Here is a 25,653-nt window from a genome sequence, read left to right as displayed (position 1 = left end):
TTATTTGTAGCAAATTTTATTTTCAAATAACCATAAAAGGTATCCAGTTTCTCTTCAGCTTAATTTATAAGATCATGCAAGATGTCAACATGAAGTTCCAAAGGAAAAAACCGTTCCTGACAATTCTAATATGTGAGGAAAAAGGACACAGAAATGCACACCAGAACTTTCTACATATGGCTAGTACCCGGATCTTTGTTGCTGCCTGCTTTTGTCATTTCGGCACAAGACAAATGTAGTGCAAAGAAGCAAAAATTAATAATCCAAGGGAAGAAAAACTTGTTGATGTGGTGCGTGATACGCGAGGGTTTGCTATATTAAAACTCACAAAGAAATGTTGGAAGTGAGGAGTGATTTTAGATAAAAAAATCTATTTTGCAACACAGTTAAAAAGAAATTTAGTTGTGGTGATTATATTGCTACTTACATCATATTCTTAGACTTTTGAGTACCATGCACAGTTCTGAACTTTTTTTTTTTTTTGCTATGGAAACAGGCAATATGAAAAACAAATCTTCCCAGAGGGCACTCAAAACAATATTTTAATCTAGAATTCTAATTTATTTTGAAAATAAGGTAAGTGGCAATGATACCTGAAAAAAAAAGTTATAAGGGCAGAGTAGGTAATATAAAAATGTTTCAAAATCAATGGCACACCATAAAGAAAGTAACTTCCCATTTTTGACATTGCCTATAAAACAAGGAGTGTGGCTTTACATCTGAGGGTGTTTATTTATTTGAATATTCAGACTTGGTTCCCAACTACCAAAAATATAAAATCGATCCAAAAGGCCAATCTGGAGTTTATCTATACTTATGGTTTCAAAGAAAATACAACTCCGTTTCTCCAGTTTGGACGAAGTCCTATTGTCCTTATTCTAACCCTAGTGTCCAGAAACCATAAAATGAACAACGTGGTGAATCACCTCTGGAGCACACACTCTCCACAGATAAAGCCAGCTTTGTTTATAACAGAATTGAAAATTCAATAGCAAAACTCCATACAAAATTAGGTGTTTATCTTTTATAACAACAGTATTCTCTTTAGCATTCTCCATAGCAGCCTAGAATGACTTGACTCCAAATTTCCATTCCAGAATTCCCCACTTCGAACGCTTCCCACCATGATACCACCTGCAAGCACACTGCAACAGAAAGTGAGATATTTATATGTGGCTCACAAAACGCTGTGACTCCAAAGAAAGGATACTGGGGAAAAAGATGCATGGTGGATTCTACTGGGGTTTTGCTAAATAAAGCTAACTACATTTTAGGTGATAAAAAATCATCAAGCTCTTGAAAGTGTTTGCTTTGGGTCCTTTATTATGGAGTTTTATCCTCATTTGAGGTATAATAAACCTACCCACTCTGTAAGTCAGCCTTGAGGTGGCTACTCAACCAAGGCTGACAGATGCTACCTCTCAGTAAAGCTTTTTCTTGCCCAAGATCAATTTGCCAGAAGTTAGACTAACCCAGGCATGTGGGAGGTAGAAGCTAAGAAAATTGAGTGCCCTGCTCCCTGCTAAGAAGTCCACATCCTTCTCTTGCATGCCGACCAGTAAGTGTGTGGTTGCCCAGACTCAAAGACCGTGCTGCATCCCAGGAAAGCAGGGCAGACCTCCCACCTCTGCATCACGTGCTTTTTTCTCTTCCCACTCACATAATTAGTGCTCCTTTCTTTTACTTTTTAAAAACGTGCCTGTTTCAAATTTGTATTATTTTTTTCAGATGTCTAATTTCAGTTATGTTCTTTCCCTCTTCGGTCTCTTCCTGCATTTCACATACCAGACAAATATTTAAAGGTCTGTAAAACCAGGCGAGCTTCCAAAATATTTCTAAATGAAACTGCCATAGGTGACAGCACAGGGAAAGAAGGCAAAACTGAAGAACAAGGATTTGAATAAACTGGCTGGAAATGTATTGGAAAATCTATTTAAGTTGCTATAGCCATGGATGAAGTTTCAATGAGGCATAAACATTCAAGTTACTGACAAAACCAACCTGTTTCATGATCGCTCAAAATAGTCTACTTGTCATGGTGCATTGCTTTTTTTTTTATTAGTAAGTTGCTCTCTCCTTTAAATTTTTTTTTTTTTAGTATTCAGGAAGTGAAAGCACTTAAGAAAACATTCAAAATTCTGAGAATACATGTAAGTGAAACATTTAATGTCTGTCATTCATAAAAGTTACATCATTTACATAGGGTTCATTTGTATATAATAAAAGTTTCATCATAATGAAAATTTTCTGGAAAGTTATATGTTAATTTGTTTAACATATGCTTTGGATAAACAGCTAAATAGGAGTTGTTAAAAAATTCTTTCTTCAAATATTCCCTTTAACAATTAAAAAAACCTCATTCCTAAATATTTGTTTTTCTTTCCACTTGCTCCTTTGTTCGTAACATCATATGTAATTTGAACTATGCAAAGATTAGATCTTTGCATAGCTCAGAATATATTCGTATACTTCAATAAATTTGCTCATTGCATAGCGAACATGTAAACTTACAGAGGATCTATGAATTTTACCCTAATAATCTAAAAAAGCTGCTGAAACCTTACATGATAGTTTATTCTAAGGTTTATTTTTGTTGTAATTTTGGTTTCCTTTGTTTTTTTTTTTTAATTTTTAATACACATGTCAATTGAATACAACAACTAAAAAGTCATGAAAAGTTAAAAACCAAGTAAGTAATTTTATACTAGACTACCAGAATTTAACCTCACTCTATTGTTTGGATCTCCTCCTAACTATAACAAGGTGGAAATGTATTGTGCTGCCTCTTAAGGCAGTGTTCGAAATTAATTTCAACAGTGTGTGTTTAACATAAAGTTAACTATGTTTGCATCAAATAAAATGTTTATTAATGAAAGCTCTTTATCATACAAGAAACAGCAAAGGTAAGTCATCATACAGAGATGCACACTGGAAGGGACAGATGTAGAAGTGCATGCAGAGATTTCTGTTTAAAAAGGAAGTACTAAACAATAATACTAAAATTACCGAGTTTGGATGCCTATTCTCTTAAATGAGTGATAGCCTTTCTTTGAATTTACAATTGGAAAATGCCATTAACAGATAGGACTAATACACATTAGCAAGCAGTGAAATGAGTGTTTTTGGACTTTATTTTACAACTACTGTGCTTGACAAATGTGTGGGATTTTTTTTTCAATAATAATTTTCTTCAAATACGGGGTGGGCATATTACTGCCAGGTTGCTCTGGTTTCTACACAGTTTATCTAATTTTGTTTTAAGCCACATAATTTTAAGCCTCCATTTGTGTTAGACACCGTATAGAACAGAATTTTTGTTAACATTCAGTAAATGACATTTAAGTCTCTCTGTCTCTCTCTCTCTTTTTTTTTTTTTTTGGCTTAATAGATTTTAAAATGTATGATTATCATAACCTAATATTGTCTTTGTCTTCACTGCAGTGGATTTCCGATCAAACTTTTCCCCTTCTTTTAATACTTTAGGGAATTTTCAAACGTCGGGATGTTTGGCTGTAATGCCCCAAGATTTGTTCTCCCTGAAAAAAATCATAGTGACAATTTATTAACTACAGAGCAACTTGGCTTTTAGGGGTCTGCAATTTCTATTTAGATTTACAAATATCCATTTGTGCTCAATAGACCTAACATTATATCTTAATCATATTTAAGGTTTCTTTTCATGCAATTACTTTATCTGCTAATTAGCTCTTTTTTAATTCTAAAAATTGGACTGAGTCAAATCAGTGGGGCATTACTTTTATTATAAGAAAATAGATTTAAAGGTAATTCTAAGTAGAATCACATTGCATACGCAATGGTGTGGACATTTAAAATGAATCAGAAGTTTGGAAATCTAAAAACTGTTTGTATGTTTGAATATTTAAAAATTTTTTGTATTACCATTTTAATGGCTTTTACACATAGACATTGGAAATGCATCAGTACAGTTAAACCTTAAATAAAACTGATGGGAAATAAAACTCTTTAGATTCAAAATGGTTTATTCACACAAATTTAATAGGATATATCACAATTGTTTGGTCCATAAATATTTAGGGGAAATAGTTTCTATACAATGCATTTATCAATAAACAAAGAAACATGGACAGTTTTGCCAGACCACTTACTGTACTATAAACACGAAGGTCAATAGATAAGATTATTGAATTTCTCAACTATATTCGAAAGAGTGCACAACTGCTTTCTATGACATGTTCGTCCCCTCTAACAGGATACACCATAAAAAGAGTTTCAGAAATAAGAGGTAAAACAGTACAAAACTAGCGAGGTGTCAAAAGGGCTTAAAACAGTTAATTTAACAAACAACACATATATCCTGATTTTTCACAAACTTACTTCCAAGTTATATCATAAGGCACATAGGAAAACTGAGTTATAATTAGTCTACTTAATAAAGTAGATCTATAGTACCATATATTGTTCTGTCAAAGAACAAAATTTCTAAGTATCAATATTTTACCTGTAAAAGTGTATTAATAAGATCTCAGCCTTATCAAGGTTGTTTGGTCTGGTTAGTGGTAAATGCCCAAAATGTATTAGAAATATGAAAAGTCAAGATTTAAGCTCCATATAAGATGATAACCACACTTGCTAAATATATAATGGCAATCACACCTTTCTTCTGTTACAGTGTTAACTTATCTTCCATCATCTTTTTTTAAAAAATAAGCTACTTTCTGTGCTAATTTTCTAAAGACCCTGAGCAAAAGTTACAATAATGCACTTTAATGTGGGCAGTGAACTGTCAATATGTAACCACACATTTATACAGCCAGAAGGACACCTTTAAAATCTATTAAATAGCCACTTCGACCACCAGAGGAGATTTAAGGGGTCCAAAAAGTGGAGAATATGTGCAAAGTTATTCTTAACAATCCACTAAAGCAAGACATATATCTTGACTTCTTTTTTATTTTTTATTTTTTTTAGGAAATCCACAATCTAATTGGTATTTAACTACAACAGAAGCATGGATATGAACATTCACCACTGCCCAGACCATTAAGATTTTAGCTTAAATTAAAAGAAAACAAAATGCTACTGTAAACTAGGAAATATATTCAGATCAGCATCCACCAGGCTTCTGAGTTTATCTGCTTTAAGACGAAGAACTTCAAATCTCTCATGTCAGAAGTTTTTTTCTAACAAATATATCAACCTGTGCCAAAGTAAAATAAAGCTGAACAAAACCAAAGAAATCTCATTGTTGGTTTTAATCTACTAAGGTTTTTTAAACATTATTCATACAGAATGTCAGATACAATATCATGGTACAGCTGAAGCCAATTAATAGAGCTAATAATTAAATTATACTGACTTGATTAACTTCTTAAAAAATCATATTTTGCTTATTTCCATTTTCCCTGGGGAAAAAAATTAATTTAGATAGAATGGTTTTACAACTATCATTTTAAGCTTTAGAAGATTAAAAGTATAGAATTTCAAACTCTATTTGGAACTTTCATGGATATACGGGGAGTTTAAGTATTTTTCAAATGTTGAAAAGCACGTAACTAACTAAAAAGTTTTATTGGGATGTACATCCCTAAGAGAAGGAAAAGTCACGTTCCTGGAATGAATTTACCACCTAATTAATCTTTAATATTTACAGTTGTTACAGTTAATGATTTGTTTAATCATATTCTTTATCTGCAAGTAAAAGGAATAATTGAAACGTTTTTTCAGTTTTAAAATATTTAAAAATGTGAAGTGTTCGAAATTCCATAAGTACACATACAATTGCAGGATTTGAAAAATAACTTTAATTAATCTTTATTTTATTAGCCTAATCATTTAGCTGGGAATATGATTTTTGCCCATGATAATACAACTCTTCTTTTTCTTTTTCCTTCGAGATTCTGGAAATAAGTAATATACAATTTTAAGAGGCACTTGATAGAATGATTCAAAAACTCCCCTTACCGTCTGAAAGATCTAATTAATTTTTTTAAAAATCCAAATATGCTTCGTAGACAAAAAGGAAAAAAACACACTTTGTAAAGGAGACGATACTGTAAACTCATTTGCCAAGTGGCTGCAGATGCTACACACCAAGCTGTTGTTTTTTTTAATTTCCCAAATATCTTGTGGGTTAAGAAAAAAAAAAATAATGTCTTGTAAATAATAAAATAATAATAATTAGAATAATAATAAAAAGAAGAGGAAGGATTAAAAAAAAAAAAAAAACCAATGTTAGAAAAGGTTCGTTAAGGTAGTTTGTGAGGGACTTCCGGATTCGTGGCTGTCCAGGTTAGAGGTCACGGCTGTCACTACAGTGATAGTGGGATTGGTCAGGTCTGTTAAAGTGGTCGCAGTGCCGGGTGGAGTGAGAGCGCCGCTGTCTGCTGAGGGCGGGGCCGGAAGCGACGTGCCATCAGCTTTATCAACACCCCCATTCTCCTGCCGCAAAAGGTTCCTTCTGAATTTGGCTCGTGCGTTTTGGAACCAAACCTGCAAACCAACCCCAATGGATTTCTTTACCGATGTTTATTTTTTATACTTTTTCTCTCTCTTTCCTTTTTTCCTTCTTCTTCTTTTTTTTTTTTTTTTTTTTTTGATATCTGTTTCTCTTTTTAGATAGAATTGTTTATTTTTCTTGGGAGAGAAGGGCCTTTTTTTTTTTTTTAATTTTTACTTTTTTGCCTTGCTTTTAAAACAGAATAATGCCAAGTGATGCTACAAGTATTCTGTCAACTGCACGTTCTCCCCCCAGCATGACAAGTGCCATCGGGACGACTGAGGCTCACGTGGAGATACCATGGAAATGAAGGCACAGAGATAAAGTGGGGGACATAGATCCTGATTCTTCAACTGTTTGTGGTCTTTCGAGAATGAGGAGAGGCAGGGTCATTGAAAGTTTGGAAAAGTAAGAATCACTCATATGAAATGAACATCACTGAAACAGATTTCAAGCTATTCTTGAGTCTGACACATGGCAAGTATTCCTGGCATAGGAAAAACTTCCAGGGCCACAGACACCAAGCAGCCTGAAACCGGTTGGCGGAATTTAAAATGCCTCCTATTCCTCACTCAGAAGGGGAAGAGGATCACAGGGGACCCACAGCAACCACTATAATTTCATTATTTGTATGTTCGTCCCATGGTGACTTTAGGAAAACACCTGGACAGCAGATCTAACTCCCAGTATTTAATTTTTAAATATGGTTTATTAAAATGGGAAAATACTTGCCCCCGTTGGTTGCTGAGACACTAAACAGACTTGTGGCTTCCCAGGAGATGAAAACATGGGTCGACTTGAATTTGGAAGGTTATACCATGTGAGTGAGTCTGCCAAGAGTTTGCTGACGTAAGACAGCTTCAGCAGGTGCCCCTCAAGTCTGTGCCCTGAGCCTTCGGGGGATGGAAATCTCTAAAGCCACAGCCCGTGCAAAGAACCTGCATTTGCTGGGCAGTGAGGCAAGCTCTGCCAGCTTTGCTGGACCCATCTCTCCAACTGTAGGGAGAATGTGGCTGCACTGTAAAAGATCCTGGGTCTCTCTTTGGGCACCCTCTGGGAGGCACCCTGCAAAATCTCAGCACACCCTCTAGGGAGATAACTAACATATGCTAATATAAGAGAAGCAGTTCAGGAAATACAGGTGTCACTCTAAACAGGGAAGAGAACTATTTTTACTGGCAAGGGGAAGGGAGATGTATGCACAGCCAATGATGGAGGTTTCTTACCTGCAAAACTCTTTTGGTCAGCCCTGTTTTCTGAGCAAGCTGCTTGAGGTCCTTGGCATCCGGGTTGTGGTTGATGGCAAAGTAGGATTTCATGGTCCGGAGCTGGTGGTGCTTGAAGGAGGTGCGCATGCGCTTGGTCTTCTGCGAGGGTGGGTAAGGCTGCTGATCGCGGTCCAAGTGGTCGGCCTCATTCTCGTTACAACCTGTTGCGGTAACAGGGAACACACACGGCTCAGTGGAAACTCCTGCATGAGCTGAAATGATGGCGGATGTTGGATACTAATGCTGGGATAATAAAGCAACGGTGGCAAAGGCTGTCGACCCAATTATGAGTGGGATCCGGACAAAAGAAAGAGGTTAATCGCCAAAGTCAGCCAAGCCAGTCTGCTCATGTAGACGCAACCGAAGTTCATATAGTAGAAAAATACTAGATGAGTCCTCTCTTTTACTTAGTGGTTCCTAGAAAACTTGGGAAGATGAATAAGCCATAAGTGTGAGAGTAAGAGAAATCACCAAGACTGAAAAGAAAAAGCTCTTTTCTAATATATTTATGTGTATCAGCACACTGCCCCTCCACACACACACAGACTCTATGTTTTGCCCAATTTGTGAAATGAGATGCACTATCTTGAAGGTATTGCTTTTTTATGCCAACAAGTAATTTCAGCTCCCTCAAATCTGGGCATTTCTGAGAGCCTACCAACTAAGGAAGAATTCCAATTTTGAGCCTTTTCTGATGGTCCTAGAGCCTTCTCGATCAGGAAAAAGTGAGTAAACGGCTGGAGAAGGGGGAGACGTTACAAAGTAAAAATGTGTAGATTTCCCACATCATTATAAGAATATTATTTTTGAGGGCTTTTAGCTATATTGAGTTAACCTAGAGCTATACCAGGAAGAAAACAGTTTTCCCATGGGGTTATTTTCATAAATATTTCTGAAAGAGAATGAGCCCAGACTTCTCATCACGGGTTGGTTCAAGCCTGGAGCACGCCCTACAGCTCACAGCTCAGAGACACGGATGGTGCTTATTTCTAGGCTCAGATCTCAGCACTTCTTGCTCCAGCTGTGTGTGAGTGGGATTGGAGCTGTGCCTCTGGACGGACCAGCAGAAAGAGGTGGCATCTTCTCTCCCCTTGCAAGGTGTCCTCAGCACTGAGGGCAAAACAACCCAGCCCTTGAAACTAGCCTGAAAGTCATTTTCCCCAGGCTATGAGGTTGCACATTTAAGAGGTCATTTCCAATAATCTACCGGCTCTGCATAGGAAATATGATGACAAAATGAAAACATTTTGCTAGTGACTTACTGATTCAACCAACTTTGCAACTTATAGGGCATGGCAATTTCTTTTCTTGAAACCCTTGCTTCAGATACTTATCTGATGTATATTCAGATCTGATCATCCTGCATTTCAGTGCATTACAATAAAATATCTAAAATCAAGCTGATCCCGTCACTGGGGAGAGGCGGAGGAAAATCCTGAACCTTGAAGAAAGTGAGGCATCTCTTACTCTTAGCTCTTCCATTCTGCTTGATAAGATATTATTTGCCTGCTATGCTCTGATTACAATTACTTTTTAAAAAATATTTTCTGTAAATCAGCATATATACAGAAACACAATGGTTCTAGTCATTAACCAAGAGGTCAGTGGCATCACAAAATCCATTTAACAAGAAATTCTCCCTAATGTAAGACGATCAGGCATGAATTAATGTCTCCTTTGTTTATATTTCCATAAGATGCATAAATTGGAGGGTGCACTTGGTAAGAGAGCAGGCAAGTTCATTAAGAGAAAGACTATACCAGATTCACCTGTGGGTCCCCGAAGTCAAGCTCAGGGCGGGGAGCTCAAGAAGCGTTCAATCAAGATTTTGAATCTTTGTTCATCCATAAAATTATGAGTGACTGTTAGTGCAAAACCAAATCAACTTGAACTGGGATCCCAGTTAGATATATACACTCAAATGTTGAATACAGACTTCTTAAGCCCCACCAGAAAGGTTACCATATACCCAGAGATAAGAGACAGAATATACTTTACATTTTACCCTATGTCAGCCCAGTGGGGATATGTCAAGTTCCAATATTCTACAGAGTTGCACATTCATAGCCTCAAATGGATGAAACAGCATCTTATGACCTACTATAAAACTACACTGATCTCCAGTAAACTGAGCTATATTTCACAACCAGATTACAAATGTACCCACAACAAAATGGTCCAGGAGGCACACCTTAGTCATCGAGGGCTTCTTCAAGGAAGATTTTGTCCCTATCATATGTGAGTAACACGTAGCTTTTCCTGAGCAGCACGTCAAATTGAATATTACATTTGGGATAGAAGAATTAACTTGGTGTTTAAATAATGCCCTGAGCCATTTTCCCCCCTAAAGTAATCTTTCTTAGAAATGAACGTGATTCCTAACCTAACTATATGCTCATTAGTCATTAAAAGGAAGTTTATGAAAAATAATTATAGAATGATTTGATGAAATTGCTTCTCTGAACATGCATTCTATATCCATTATTGCAGATTAAAAACTCAGTGGAGAATTTTCGTGCCTTAAACACAATTATGGGACTTGTTCTCACACAGAATAAAATTCAGTGTGTATGGAGATTAAGTTAGCTCTTTATTAAACAAATATTACTGTATATGATTTCCTGTGACTGAGCAATCACTTATGTTATTCAATTTAATAAAGCAATCTGTTTCTTCTACAGACTAACTCAGTGCATTATCCTAAATTACTTATGTTTAACTACAAATGCATTGTGTAAACTTGCAAGTGATTGTGTTTCCCCAGGGTCTACTTCTAAAGCTATAGATGGTTTTTTTCTGCTGAAATATAGGATGAAATGACAACTCTCTTAAAACTGTCTTAAACATACACCTATAAGTACAAATCTGGTGTTATAAAGTTAATGAGAAGATCTGAATATTTTATTTTCCAGTCACTTATGAAATAGCCCCTATACTAACGTGAGTTTCTGTTCTGAAGGTGGGGAACCTTCAGAGAACGAACTGATCCCTGAGAGACCACTAGGGGTCAGTGCCAGGCTAATGGAACGACTACCGGGAGCTTTTGAAGTTTGAGAGTGAAGAAAGAACCTAAGGAAGGGAGATTTTGAGAAGTGGCAAAAATTTAGTCTCTCAATTAATGTTCAGTTACCCAAATAAGAGCTCCCTATCTTAGACTAACGCTTCTTCTCACCTCCGCAGAGCTTTATTTCAATCCAGCATTCCAAATAAACTTTCCACGTCTTTCTAAAACATCTGCCTGATTTCTGCACAAAGAGGGATAAACTGAATTAGGAATATTCTCATTAAAAGGCGTTTGCCTTATGTCAAGCACTAACTGATCTTTACCAAGTTTCACACCTTCTCTGGAAGTCTCTGGATCTTAAATATATTCTGTGTACATGTTTTTGAATATATATCAATGTATAAATTATATTTCTTTAGTATCAACACTACTCTCTCTGAGAGTGGCTGACACTGAAGCAGAGATGGCAATGGAAGATCCAAATAATGAGCTAAAACTGCAAGGACGTTTTATTTTCTAACTTTTAAGATGTTTCTAATTTGCCGAAGCTTTTCTTCTGCTAGTTTTGTAACAAACTGGCATTAGATTCACAAACTCTTTTTAATGGTGGGCTGATCTTTGGTGAATCATCTTTAACCCAGTTTCTCTAGATTATTTTCACCTGATCTTGAAGAAGTATGTACTATTTACTTGTATCTCTGGGGAAAGTGGAGAAAGGTTGGGGTGGATGCTAATTAAGAGGCATCTGATCAGTAGTGGCGTGATGTACAAATTCCTTCGGGTGAGGGAGGCCTCCACAACTTTTCCCTCCTTCAGCAGCAAGACAACATCAACTTTCTCTGTAACCTTGTAGCAGCACGAATCTGCAAACTAAAGACCTAAGTGGAAGGCGATTTTCATTCTTTTTAAAAAATAAATTCGTACTCCCTAGTTCTTGGAGAAGGAGGAGAAGCTAAATTCTACTGTCCTTAAAGCCTCTTGAATCTTTCTAACATAAAATAAGATCCAAGGAGAAATCAAATTTACCTAATTAGATTAAATAAACAAGCGAAAAGGCAGGCTTGCCGCCGTTTGGCTAGAAATCCCTCCCCACCCCGGCCCCTTTCTGGACTTTGTCCGGATCTATCTCTCTCTCTGTCTCTGTCTCTCTGTCTGTCTGTCTGTGTCTGTCTGTCTCTCTCTCTCTCTCTGAAAGACTCGCTATTTATGTGGGTCTCTCTCTCTCTGTCTAATTAGGGCATTAGGGCCTTGGTGAGTGGCTTGAGATTCCAATGTCATCTTCTATTAATAAAGGACAATTAGTGCCCTGCCTGTCCTGCCCCGGGGACCACGCATCAAAGGAGATGGAGTAAGCGCGCCGGGCGGGCGAAGTGGCCCCTGGCCGAAGCGCAGCAGGGGGAGCGCAAGGCCGCGACCCGCCGCCGGGGGGTTGGCAAAACCCGGGGCTGCGCCCGCCGCCCAGACACAACCGATTCTGGTGGGTCTGTAGCGAGCAGACCGGCCCTCTCCCTTCGCCTAGCGACCTTGGCCTGAACCCTCTAGGGAGGAGTGCAGCAGCGCCGGGTGCGCCGTCCCTACTCTCCATGGGACGCGCCCCGCCAGGCCTGCCCAGAATGCATTCAACTGAGGGAGCCCAGGAGAGGGTTGGGGGGAGCCGCTCGTCCTGCGGGGCTCCCCCTGAAAATCTGAGGTCAGAGCAGAACTCTTAGTTCAGCCTCGTTCCAACTGGCTGTGTGACCTTGGGCAAATCACTTATCTGGTTGGACACTGTTCCTTTACCACTGAGCAACAACAATGGTCAGGCACCATACCAGGCTCTGGGACTGGAAGAGAAAAACAAGCAAGATCCGGGCTTGGGGATGTCCTTGCTTTGGCTGCTATGTGGGTGCTCATGGTAACGGGGTGCGGTTGCCACAGCGAGGTCCCCAAGGTCATCTTCCAACAGAATGGACTCCCCTAGCCTGATTCTCCAGCCTGCTGAGATTCCCATCCAGGGCTGGGCCAGGGCAGGGGAGATCAGAGCAGCCAGCAGGCCTCTAGGCTTCTGAAAAGTCACCCTAGGGCTTCCTGGAACCCCTTTCCTGGGAACTGGGACACACAAGAAGAGCTTCCATCCTGTGCGGAGTTAGAGTATGGTCCACAGTACCTGTCACCATCCCTTTCCCGGGGAGATGGAGGATGGGGACAGGCTAGCAACAGTGGGAAGTTGGTGAGTGGGAGAGTTTGATAAATGATAGATGTTAGCCCCAAAGCAAGGAAGAAAGTGTGCTCTGGCCCATTGCCTGCATTTTCTTTTCAGTTAAGAGAGGAGGCTAGTGGAGGCCAGAAGAGCAGCCTGTGACACCACCAAGCCTGGAGGTTCTTTCAGTCTTCCAGGGGTCTGGATGGCTGACCACACAGGGAATGAGCTGGCTGGATGAGGACCCTGACCTAGGAAGGGGTCCAGCCAGCTCCTCCGCTGCGGAGAGGGATCCCCACCCCTGCAGCTGCTTTGCACCAAGATGGGGGATTTGGTTTTTTAACACTCCTGCCAACTGTGTTCTGATTAACTCTGGGCTGGTGACCACAGCCTCTGCCCCCGCTAGACAGACTGGGGTTTGCTCTGATTTTTTTTTCCCCCAGTATTTAGGAAAACCTCCTCCAGGATCTATAATTTGGCTTCCACACAGGAATTGCCCTAGGGCTGTTTTGCTCCAACTGGGAGCCAGAAACTAATGGGCTCATTAACTAATGGGCAACCAGGGTTTGGCTCAGCCTGCTTGGGAGAAGTCATTGCAGCCCCATGGTTATGAATGTGTTTTTTGCCACAACCTAAATAAAGGTCTCTCTCTCTCTCTCTTCTTTCCCTCCCTGCCTCTCTCTCCCCCTCTCCTTCCCTCTTTCTCTCCATCTTTCCCTTTCTTCTGAGCGAAGGGGTGTTGTAGGAAGAAAAGGGACATGCTACGCAAAGCGCCCTCTTGCAACAAGATCTTGGACTGGGAAGGAGTTCTGTGGAATCCTCCTGGGGGCAATGGGAGGCTAGGACAGAACGGGGGTGACAGGGGCCCACCTGAGTTGTAATTGACGATGTCCACTCCCAGCGCTGGGCTCTTCCGCTTCCGGGGCCGCCCCTTCTGCACGGTGCCAGTGCCATTGAAGTAAGGCAGGGCCAAGCCGCCGCTCTTGGCCGCCAGCTCGGTGTAGCTTAGCTGCGGAGGATACTCCCCTTGCAAGAGGGTCTCGAAGTGGGCGCGGCAGTACACCAGGCTGTCCTTCATGCCAAAATGGTCGCCCGTGGTCAGGGTCTTGTTGCAAGTGGAGCAGGTGAAACAACTCAGGTGGTAGACAGAGTCTCGGGCGCGCATGACCATCTCGGAGGCGGAGATGCCAAGGTGGCAGCGGGCACATCTCTGCACAGAGAACCTTCTGGAAGGAAACAGTCGTGTCAGGGCTCTGGTTGAGGCAAAGGCAGGGCCCATCTCCCACCCGCGACACCAGGGGCTTGGTCAGCAGCGGCCCAAGACTGAGACCTGAGGGGGCTCCGGGAGGAGAGGACAGGGGCCCACTTGGACATTAATCTTATTTGCGTATTGACCCGTTCTGGTGAACCAGGACAAAGATCCTTTGCATTAAAATCAGAAGAAGCGGGTAACATCCTCAGTTTCCTTCTCTATAAATTGGAGATTTAAAAAGACAAAAAAGCAAAACCCGCCACAACGTAACTCATAACTCTGTCGAAAGAATATTAAATTGCGATGCCGAGTGAAAACGCTGCATCGATTACAAAACATTCTAGGAACGAAGAGTGGTGTTATTATTACGCATGGATGTGTGAACGTGCGTGAGAGCGTTCAGACGGACGCAGCCCCGGAAAAACGACACTTTTGCAGAGGAAAGCTTATTCTTTTTTAACCACCTCTCTGGCTCCGGCTCAGAGCGGAGCTGGGTCACCTGCACGTGGTTCTCGCTCCCAATCCAGAAACAGAGCCGGGAAGACTCAATGAACACGCCTGCGCCCAGGGCCCGCTCCAGTCTGGCGGGCTCAGCTCTAACCAGCGGTGAAGGGAACTCGCGACTGAGTGGCTTGGGTTTCGGCAACCGCGATGTTCCTTTTTATGATCATTTACACGGCTCCCCCCACCCCCCCGCGAAAACCGAACACCCGGTGTCTGTTGCTGCCCGGGCCGCCAGTTCAGTTCCAAGGCACGAACCTTGCTCAGTTCGTAGTAAACGGAAAAAAAAACTGCTTTAGTCTTGGTCGGCCGAGACACCGTTCCTTTACTCTTCCCGGATTTCTCCAGGTTCCCTCAACCTGGCTCGGCAGTGCGGGAGCGCATGATGTGCACTGATGCCGCTCCAGACCTGGGTATCCCTGCCACCCATCCTCACCGCCCGTCGCGGGGTGGGGGTGCAGCTAGAAGTGTCTGCAGTGGATTTCCCAGATCTCGGGATGATAACCTTCCGCGGACAGGCGAAAGGTGGGGGACGACTGGAGGGGCTCTCGGGCTCGGAGGTGGCCGCGCCAGGTGTACCGGGCGTAAGGGAGTGGGGCGGGAATACCTGTAGTAATCCTCCTTGCAGTAAATGCTACCGTCCTTGGCGAAGCAGGTGAGCTCGGACTCGAGAGCCAGCTTACATTCACAGCACTTCAGGCATCTCAGGTGCCACTGCTTGTCCACGGCCAGCAGGTAGTACCTGTCCGAGATCTTGCCCCCGCAGCCGGCGCACAGAGCGGGCTTCTCGGGGCTCAGCGGGGGCATGCCCTGCAAGGCAAGCAAAGGCGCGCTGAGGAGGGCGCGCGGGGGCCGTGCGGCGCGAGTCCCAGGCATCCGGGAGCGCGTCAAGGTAGGGGCCCCCCCGCGCAAAGGCACACGTCGAGGAAACGCTTGCACTTCCTCCCTTTGCGGCTCGCCGCGTTTCTGCAGCGTCTGCCGGAGCCGGCGTTCCGTCCTCCCGGGGTTGTTCACCTAAAGACAGGCCGGCTGTCTGGAGCCTCTTTTTAAAACGGCTAGGAGCGCATTGACTAGAGTTTGGTGCATATTTCTGAACTCGAATAATTACAGGCTAAAAACTGTGGCCTTCAACGCACACGGAATAAAACCACGGAAATTGTTATTGGGGAGTGGAAAGGAGATTTGAATGAGCACGAATTGTTTTCCAACAAACGCAATTGCAATCCTATTTCTGCACATTCTTATTAGCAGCGTTGAAATTGAAAGGAAGGGAAAGGTTATGCCTAGGCTTCTGATTTGGCCGACACTTTCGATCGCATATATTTAGCAGATCTGTTGGTTTCTAATTTTCAGGGATATCGTTCCTCTTCCTAGTGAGAGCGTAAAGAGCCTGTTCCCTGGGAGGGCCTGTTGTCCAGTACCCTCTGCACAGTCCTTCTTTCCCTAGCATCAAGATACCCAGGAGATCTTTGTCCTGAAAAATCTGTTTAGCGCCCAAGTTTCTCGCCTGCATCCCCACCGCCAAGCCGAAGATGGGGAAACCTCTCCTTGACGAGCCCAGGCCCGCTGTGAAATTCGGGTTTGCGTTGGCGCTTTCTGTGTTTAAACAGGATAGCCACAAAAGAGGAAAAAAGAAGTTAACCGCTGGACTTTTCCCTTAAGACTAGCAGAAATGGGTTGGACTTCCCCCACGAAACTTTGGCGGGCCTGGAAAAGTAAAGTTTTGTCCTTTACCCAGACCAGGGACCCGCACTGAATTCATGTCGCAAACGTAGAAAGATCCAGCAACTCGGCTACTTGGTGGAACCCCAAACACCGCTGACCCGCCCAGAACAGGCTACCGGGTTAATTTGAACTACACGACCCGGTGTGATGCCAAAGGATCTGCACAGCTCTGTTCGGCTGAAATCATTTCCGGAGACTTTTGTAGTTTTTCCCCTCTGGCTCGTAAGTGGGAAAGGGAAACGCATAGATTATTAATTGGTTTTCTTTATTAAGCGGACGTGACTTTTATTCTTAAGAATAGTAGCGACAGCGGTAGTTAATTACATGGTTTAAGGGCTTGGGCGAGGTGTTCCGCTCCTCCGGGTTTTTTATTAGATTCCCTTACACATTACACCCGCCCGGCCTGGAAGCTGAACGCGGTCCTCTCTCGCTAGAGGGGCCGAGCTGGGCTGCCAGAGACCCCGAAAATCTCAGGGTCTGGGGGTGCCAAGCTCCGAGCGTCCGGGTAACTGGAAGTAGCCCAGTGGTGTCCTCCACTCAAAGTTTCCCATGTGTCCCAGAGACCAGAGCCCCGGGGCTACTGCTCGGCCCGGACGCGTCGGCCACGCGCCGTCCGCCCTTTTCCCGCGTCCAGCTCGCCCTCCGGCCGCCGATCCTCACGGGGGAGGGCCGGGAGTCACGGGGGCCCGGAGCCCGGGCTCTGAGGTCTGCAGGAGAGGACGACCCGGTCCTCCGACTCCCAGCTCGCCCTGCTCTCCCGGGAACCGCTGCGGCAGCGGGTAGCGAGCTCGGCGTCTCAGAAGCGGAGACATTTCAAGTCAGAAAGGGGCCGTTTCTCACCGGAGAAAACCCACCCGCCAGCCTGGAGCGGCGGTCCCCACGCCGCGCCATCCTCAACTCTCCGGCCGGGGCATCGAGGCTCGGCTTCCAGAGCGCGCAGGGGCGCCGACTCCCGCGCCCCGGGGCCCTTCCTTACCGCGTCGCGGCCGTTGAGCTGGGCGCCTTTGGCCAAGCGGGCCTCGGTCTTGGATCTGCGCTCCATCTCCTCCATGATGCCTTGGATGTGGCCTCCGGAGATCCCGTGGAAGAGCATGGCTGGGGGGCGGAAAGGACACGAGTTGTCTTCTGCTCGGCACCCCACTATTTCCATATACACACGCCCGGAGCTCTCAGCTCATCCGAGTGAAGGAGCAGAAGGGACCGCGGAGGGCTGCGCTCTGGAGGAGCACAGAGATGCTCGGGGACCGAGGGCAGGAGGGAAAGGGAAGAAGAAAGAGGCAGACGGAGTGGAAATCGGTCTGCTCGGAAAAGAAAAAAAGAAGAAAGGGGCGGGGGGAGCCCCAGCAGCTTCTCGAAGGAGATGTGCAGAAAACAAACAAACACGGCGGAGGGGAGAGCAGAGGAAGAAGGGGGATCTTACTGCTCCGAGAGATCGAATTACTAATGGAAAACAACTGCGGCGGGGGAGGACAACAAAATCTGAGGAAGAAAGAAATTAGTTTAGAACACAAAGAAAGAAAAAGAAGTGCTGTTTTCAGCGGTCCCTGGCTGCTCGCAGGTTCCTAGTGCCTGTAAGTTGGGTTGGGGACTGCTCCTGCCAGAGCTGTGTCCAATTTGTTAAGAGACTAAAGCCAGCCCATTTTTGATAATTTAGTAGGAGGAGTTCTCTCCCCGGAGCTGCCACGGATTTTTATTCAGACAACAAAGACCTGTCATACTCCTCTCAACCCCCTGGTGATGGGCAAGCGAGGACAAACATTACAAGGGGGGGCGGGGTGGAACGGGGGAGGCAGGAGGCGGGGGCATTTACTTCCCCCCCCAACACACACACACACACACACACACACACACAACACCCCACACGTCCTTCCAAGAATTCCCAGCAATCACGTTCTAAAGGGGGAAAAGGAGCCCTTATTGTCCCTGCCCCAGCATAGGAGGCAGAGAGCTGGCCTGTTTGGTCCAAGTTCAAGATCAGACTCCAGGCTCAAGGCATACAGAATGTTGGCTCCAAACTTTGAGTTTTCTCTCTGTGGACTTTCTGGTCCCCAGCTCACGGGGACCTCAAATAAGTAAATATTGGCCAGATACCCCTCTCCTCCCCATCCTGTCTTCCTCAGCTCACTTTTTAAGAGCAAGTCGCCTTACCTTCCCAAGAACCCCCGACTCTACCAGGGGCTGGAGCATCCCCCCAAAGTGAAAAGCAGGCTAGGAGAGCCCATGTTTCTGGAGTTTACTTTTGGCAAAAAAGGTTTTCTTTGCAAAATTAGCGTCGAGGCCAGGGCGTGGACTTGTAGGCGCGAGTATGCAGCTGAACCATGACGGTAGAGTGAAGTGTTCTCTCACCCCGTTCAGTTTTGCAGGAAAACTGCCTTTGAAACTTGTCAATGTGGGCAGCGGCCCGGGGCCCCGGGAGATCTTGGCGCCCGCCCCGGCGGGACCAGGCGCGCCCTACTGCGTGCTGTTCCCATAGGCCTGGCCGGACTGGGACTTGTAAAACTGGATGCACCTCACAGAGAGGAGGATGTGAAAGGGGCTCCTCGCCGTGGAGGAGGGGAAGGTGAGAGCTGACGAGCAGAATGGCAGACCTGCGCCTCACAAGAGGCGGGATTGTTCTGTCTCCCTCTGTCCCCATTAGCGGCGGCCCCTCCTCGGCCCTATTAAAAAGTGTCCACAATACTCTGATATTGTCGATTCATTCAAACCACCAGAAGCCCCCTAGGGGCCCCCAAGCGCGGAGCTGCGGCAGGAACCAACCCAGCTTCAGCCAGGGAGAGGAGGAAGCCGCCGTTGCTCTCTGCTCTCTTCCTCCCTCAGCTGCCTGTCTTTCCTCTACTCCCCATGGGCTTCCCAGGAACGTGGGCCTAGGTCCTGACACCTCCAGGATACCCCAGAGGAGTGCTTCCCTCTTCAGGGAACCGACAAGGAAGTGGGGCCAAATCTAGAAAGAAGGGAGAGAGGGAGGGAGAGAAGGAGGAAAGGAAGGAAGCAATAGGAAAGGAAGCAAGAGGGAAGGGACGAAAGAGGAGGGTTCACGAGGAAGGAAGGAAGTGACAGAGGAAAAAGAAAGGCAGGCAGGCAGCAAGGAAGGAAGGAAGGGAGGGAGGGAGGGAGACAAGAATGGAGGGAGGAGGGAACAACCCTTGCTTGGCAGCCTGACTTCCTGTCCCAAAGCATCGCCTCCTGAAGCTGCTGGAGTTGCCTCTTCCATGAAACCCCAGACACCACGCTTTCCCTTGTTCTTTCTCAGGGTCAAAAATAATGTTATTTGCAGACTGGACGCTGTTACAGTCCTCCGGGTGCCGGAATACAGCTCATAAAACACAATTTCACACAAAAATGAATCCAATCAAGTGAACTAAGCTGGAGACCTCCCCCCCCCCCCCACTTTGGCAGCCCTACCGGACAGCAGGGCTGCTATTTACTGTAAGTAATGTAATTAGCCCCTTTGGATGGAAATCAATGAGCTTTTCAAACCCACGTGCACACACGAAGGGCCCCAAGGAGGGGCTGGAGGCGGCAGCCCTTTCAGAGACAGCAGGTCCTCTCACAAAGGGGCAGCTTGCCTTCCCGTGAGTCAGGGGCTAAATGGACTCAGACCCCGAGGAGGAGGAGGAGAAAGAGGAGGGGGTCTCCAAGAGGAACATCAGTCAATTACCCCAAGGAGGCTCCAAGAAAAAAGTAAATATAGAACCTCAATCCAGGGTCCCGCTTTGCCTAGTTTCCGGGCTAAACTCTTCCCTCTCCTGTCAAATGGGGCTGTTTGGAATCAGTTTGGCTCTTGTTGGATTTTGGTCCTGCTCGGCAAAAACAACAAAGAGCCCAAGAACACCACTCCCCACCCCCTTTGCAAGACATGAAATTTTGAAGACCCCATGAAGTGAAAGTTAAAGAACTCCAAGAAAAAACCAGAACTTTGTGAAGAGTCTCCAGGGAAGCCAAGCACAGAAGTCCTGTAAGCCCTCCAATCATTCCTTCCTTCATTCCTTCATTCACTCATTCATCTGTTCCACACATATCTGTTCATCATCTATCAGGTACAGGCAGCGCTGAGCACCTTCTGCAACCAGCTTTCTGATTGGATCCTAGTTATGCCTGCTTTTTCTTATAAAATTCAGGTTATAATTTCCTGCCCCCAGTGGGATTTGCTTCCCAGAAAGAAGCGAACCGCCTGGATTCTTCCTTCTCAGCCAACGCAGGAAGTTGGCAGAAAGGTAGGGGTGGGGCGCGGCTGCTGGAGTTTGGGAGGTCCTTGTGAGTCCTGCGGAAATTGCTCCCCATCAGTCCAACCCTGCCTGCTCTCACAGTTCCTTAAGGAGGAAGCCCACGGCGGGGGGTATGCTCCAAGAACTAGCGTGTGACCTGGGGTGTCCTAACCTTTTTGTCTCGGAGCCCCGGGAATTACCCAAGAGGGTCCCCCTCGCTACCCCTCACTCTCAAGGGACAGTAAGCACTTTAAGGATAGTGTCTTGGTGGCTCTCTCCCCAGGAGGGGCGGGGCCGGAGGCCGGCGGAATAGCCCGGGAGCGCTCCATAAAAGTTGGACTGCTCGATGGTTCAAGTCTTGGGGCTGAGCCCCCGCCACTCTCAATGGGACAGGTGCACGCGGCTCTCACCCGCCCGCGGCCTGGAATAAGATTCGAATCTCCTCTCCGAACTCAAAGCTCTATTTGGAGCAATGGACTAGAAACCTAGCCAGGCGCTGTCTCCCCTACAATTGGGCACCCACAGTCCAGTCTTTTCTTTCTGCTCTGCCAGCCACCCGTCCGGCTACTGTTGCCGCTTTCAGGAAAGCCGGTGGCTGGACGCCAGCGGGGCGGAGGAGTCAGGATGGAGGATTCAGAGTCCTAGAATCTCCATGAGGGCGGCAACCTGGTCCAGGGCTCCAGCCCAGTCAAAGTCCCCAGAGGGGAGGAGAGGGGAAGTAAAGGGAAGGCAGATCCAGGAGCAGCGGAGGCTTTAGGGTCCGGAAAGGAAAGTAACCCAGCGGTTACTCTTGAGAGCATCTCTTGAGAGCACAGGCGACTCAAGGTCTCTCTAGACCCGAATTTTGGAGGCCAAGATCCTGTGCCCCTGGGTTTGCCCTTTAAAGGCCAGAGGTCACCCTTTCTCCTGACCCTGTTAAGCCGGTTGAGGAGCTCCTTGGTCTGAGAGATGCAACTCTTGAAGCAGTGTCCGGCTTTCGGCACTGTCGTGAGCATCCCAGGGCCCGGGGAAGTCTGCGTGGTCCTGGGGCTGGGAACCGCGCACTGAGCGCGGAGCCGCCCAGCACTGGTTGCCCCGGCTGCGCTGAGCCGGAGGTGAGCGAGTGGTCCGGAGGCGCCGGGCCTTCCTCTAGTTAGTCGGTGGACAGGGGGAGGCTCTACGTGCAAACCTCCCCACCGTCGGGAATGGCAGGTCCAGACTGGCCCCTGCCCCTGCGCACCTCTGATTCAGTCCTGCTGGGAGGGCCTCCCTCGGGACCAGAGGCGAGTGGTTTGAGCCCGGCTGGGCCGGGGAGTTCAGCTGCGCACCTTCGCTGGCTGGCGCCCGGGGACCACGCGGGTCCGCGCGCCCCCTATCCACGCACCCCCCGCACCCGTGCAGCCTCCCGCCGGCTCCCCGGCTCCCTTCAAACCTCTGTTCTCCAGGCCCTGGTCCTCCAAGGGGGCGGCTGCCAAGTCTAGGACGCCGTGCCTCTGAAATCTGAAGCCCCATTACCTGCCCGGTGCCGCCGCTGGCTCGGCCGCCCCAGGAATAAAGCGACGTCCCGCCCCGCGGGCGCTGTGCGGGGCTTGGGTTGAACAGGGTATGGTGAGTGAAGCCGGGTTCCAGTGAAGCCCTGCACAGGTGAGAACCGGTGGCTTCCCCGCCCCCAACCCTTCCAGGGAGAAGACGCCCCCGTAGCTCCGCGGAGCCCAGGGAGCGCATCCCTCTCGCCACTGACAACTCCGTGACCTCCGCCCTCCACGCCCCCACCGCCCCGAGGAAAGTCAGCGACATTCAAGAGAGGGGCAAAAGGAGGGAAATGCAGGTTGAGGAATCCTGTCAGGGGAGACTATGTATTTCAGAGCCTGCGAAGAGCGGTTTAATTTCTAAGACACACACACCCCTCTTCCCTCCACCCAATAAAGGCGCGCACACGCGCGTGCATACACACACCCTTACACTCACACGATCGGCACAGTGGCCCAAGAGAAAGGGAGAAAGGGCAGGGAAAGTGAGAAGGGACCTGGCCTATAACTCACCTGCCTCTAGAGCAGTACCGTTCAGCATCCTTAGAGCGAAGGAGTGGATCACGCCGCAATGGAGGCTGCGCTGGCAGAGAAAAGCCGAGTGTCAGGCGGGCGCTGCGCCGGGCCCCCGAGCACCTCCCACCCCGCGCGGGCCCGGTCCCAACCGCTCCTCCTGCCGCTGCGCCCCCAGGTGCCGGGCGGCGCCCACTGGGCCGGGCCTGCCTCAGGAGGGGCCCGGGAGGCTCCTGAGCCCCCACCCCCACCCCCGGCGGGATGGACTCGTACTGAGGCCAGACAACCGCTCGCTCCGACGAGACAACCCTCTTGGGGATCTTACCTTACGGTGCAGAAGTTCTCCCTAAGAACCCGGTCCTCGGCAAGGGAGGGCGGGAGGCGGCGGCCAGAGGCGTGGGCCGGTTCCCAGGTCTCGCCGAGGGTTTCTCTGTTAAGCCAAATAAATAAACCGTTGGACTAAAATCAATCTTTCTCTCTCTCCCTCCCTCTCTTTCTCTTTCTCTCTCCCTCTCTCTCTCTGTCGGAATTGACCCGAATTCTTCACCTCTGACCCGCAGCTCCCTCCACCTGTCTTTTATTTTCTGTTTATGCTTCCAGATCAGGAGGGGGAGGAGAGAGGGTGGGCAGAGGGCGCAGGAGCCGGCCGGTGCCCGAAGCCATGCTCTGAGGCTGCGTTCAGCCCTTCCAGCCCCTCAACAACCAGGGGAGGTGTTAATGGAGGACTCGGCCGTAACTGAACCTCATAAAGCCCAGAGCATCTTGAGGCTTGGGCGCGGCGGGCGGCTAGAGACCCGCGGCGCGCCCTGGGCTCCCGGCCCCGCAGCTGGCCTCTGTCTTCCTGGGGCTAGTACCTAAAAGATGCTGCCGCAGCTGGTGCCTGCATAGACGGTGAAGGAGCAGTAGCATCTGCCGAGATCGGAGCTAAGCCATTGATGGCTCACCCGCCACATCCCCGCCCTCCCCTCCCGGTCCTCCCTTCCCTCTCGGCGCTCCGGGGCTGGGCGCCGGGAACCCAGCTTTTTGGGATGCGCTCTGCGCGCGGAGGCGGCCTTCCCGGCCGGGTCAGCGCGCGGGCCGGAGGTATCTCTGCCGCCCGGCCCGTGCTAGGAGGTGGGAGAGCGATTAACCTTCCAGGAGGAAACGGACTAAAACCCTGGGAGACGAGCATTCGCGGGGGCATAGACACCCAGACCCGGGACCCGGCGGGGGCCAGGTTACCTGGTCTCCGGTTCCCGAGGGGCTGCGTCGCCCCAGCAGCCTCGGGCGCAGTCAGGCCTCGGGGAAGTGGAGGGAGGACCGGGCTGCCCGGCTTCTGGCCAATTATTTACCTACTCCCCCACCCGGTGCGCCCCTCACAGTCGGAGATGGGGGGCGGGGATCGCTGAGAGGCTCCCGCGCGGATGCGGAAGGGGGTGTGAGCAGCGAGATTGGCCGCTCCGGGACGCGGGTCCGCGTGATGTGCCTCCCTCCCTACCCGCCCCTCCCCCTGTGTCACCCGAGCAGCTCCTCAGCGGCGCGTGGGCCGAGGGCTGAGAGGGCTGGGGGCGCCCGCGCGCGGACGAGCAGCATGAGAAAACCCTGTGGGATGCGGGGGCGCGTGGGGCTGTGGAGGGCTGGACCCACCTCTTCGCCGTCCCGGGCGCTCCGCGGCAGCTTAGGGATGCTAAGGGATCCAGCAGGAGCCGCCAATCCAAGCTCTCTGGCTTTTTCTTTCCATCCCAAATCTCGGAATGTGGCTCAGAGCACCGCGGACAGAGTCCCTATTTCTACCGGAACACTTAGCTTCACGACCAGTCCCACCAGCCAATTGGTCCCACTAGTTTACCTTCTAAGTTCCCCTCACCCCCGACTTTCCCCTTTCCATCGTGGCCTCCTTAGCTCTTTCTTTCGTCGAGAATCCCCCCCAATCTCGGTTCGTTTTCGCAGCCAGGGAGGCGACAAGGTTCAGCTTCTCTGCTCGCTGGCGAGGCCATCGAATTGCTGGACCGCGATACCGACCCGAAAACGCTGAGGTGCTCTCATTCATCCCTGTCCAAAGCAGCAGTTTTTATCCTCTTGTGGGTCACGAACCCGTTTTAGGTATTTGATAAAAATATGCATTCTACACACACACACACACACACACACACATACACGTGCACACACACCCAGAGGCGCGCGCGCACTGAAGAGCACACACTGAAGAAGCTCACACTTTGGAATACAAATTTCGGGTGGGAATATGTGGTTGTCGCGAATCTCCCAATCGCCCTAGAGCCCACGATTCTCGGGTTTACACTCTCTTTCACACTCATAGTCTCAGGGAGGGGGGCCGTGAGTCTGGAGGTTTTGTGCCATGAGCCCAACCTTGAAACCGTTTGTGCCAGCGAGGGTCAACCCAGAGCTGGGCGCCTGGCACACAGCCGGGCATCCGGAGGGGCTGGGTAGGCTGGGCGCCCCAGGACGACCCAATCCCCAGCTGAAAAGCTGCGGGTTCTTCCGCAACCTTCTCTCGGAAATCAGGCTCTCCACAGAGGCGCACAAGAGGGTGCTGACAACCCCCTCACACACACGCACACACACTCTCTCTCACACACGTAAACGTCCGCCTTTTTTTTTCTTCTCTGAAGGAAGAGAGAGTTTTGGTACCCAGAAGTACCTTTTAATTGTTGCAGGGTAGTAAAAAAACAGCACCGAGTTTTAAATCCTCCACCATGGGCAGACAAACTCAAGCCTTTGCTGGAATGTACTGAAGATGAAATGGCAGGTGTTGGCATGGGGGGAGGGGGGTGGGGAGAGGTTCCTTCTGGCCTACCCAGGGTCTGTGAGGTCTCAAAGTACCCATAGGAAGGCAGCATGTGGACTGCCGTTCGCCCGGTATTTATCCCCCTCTCCTGGCCTTGTCTGGAGACGAATCGAAGTCCCGGTGGTTTCTGGGGGTGGAACCTGGCGTGCGGACCAGACTTTGCGAACGCCTTAGGATAAGGGGCCCTGAGATGGAACGAAGATCCGCGCTGGGCTCAGGGAGCATCTCGCTT

General features: G+C 47.9%; 1 protein-coding gene across 5 annotated transcripts; it reads right to left on the bottom strand.

Moving 5' to 3' along the window:
* Positions 1-24,035, bottom strand: LHX9 (LIM homeobox 9). Of its 5 annotated transcripts, XM_070601993.1 has the most exons (8): positions 23,855-24,035; positions 22,959-23,063; positions 22,634-22,698; positions 17,384-17,502; positions 15,290-15,492; positions 13,800-14,155; positions 7,705-7,907; positions 1-3,536 (listed from the first exon to the last, which is right to left on the bottom strand). In XM_070601993.1, the coding sequence occupies exons 3-8, from the start codon at positions 22,659-22,661 to the stop codon at positions 3,480-3,482; spliced, it is 966 nt and encodes a 321-aa protein (XP_070458094.1). In that variant the 5' UTR covers positions 22,662-22,698; positions 22,959-23,063; positions 23,855-24,035; the 3' UTR covers positions 1-3,479. The 5 variants fall into 5 exon arrangements, with proteins under 5 accessions (XP_070458094.1, XP_070458095.1, XP_008538063.1 ...); XM_070601994.1 differs by lacking the exons at positions 22,634-22,698; positions 22,959-23,063; positions 23,855-24,035 and adding an exon at positions 18,556-18,738; XM_008539840.2 differs by lacking the exons at positions 1-3,536; positions 22,959-23,063; positions 23,855-24,035 and adding an exon at positions 3,984-6,471 and having other exon boundaries at positions 22,634-22,770.
* Between the last annotated feature and the right edge of the window lie 1,618 nt (positions 24,036-25,653).

Source organism: Equus przewalskii, chromosome 31 (genome assembly GCF_037783145.1).
Source record: "Equus przewalskii isolate Varuska chromosome 31, EquPr2, whole genome shotgun sequence".
In the NCBI taxonomy this organism is placed as follows: Eukaryota; Metazoa; Chordata; class Mammalia; order Perissodactyla; family Equidae; genus Equus; species Equus przewalskii.
The sequence above is the reverse complement of the archived record's forward strand: the minus strand, read 5'-3'. Positions and strand labels throughout refer to the sequence as shown.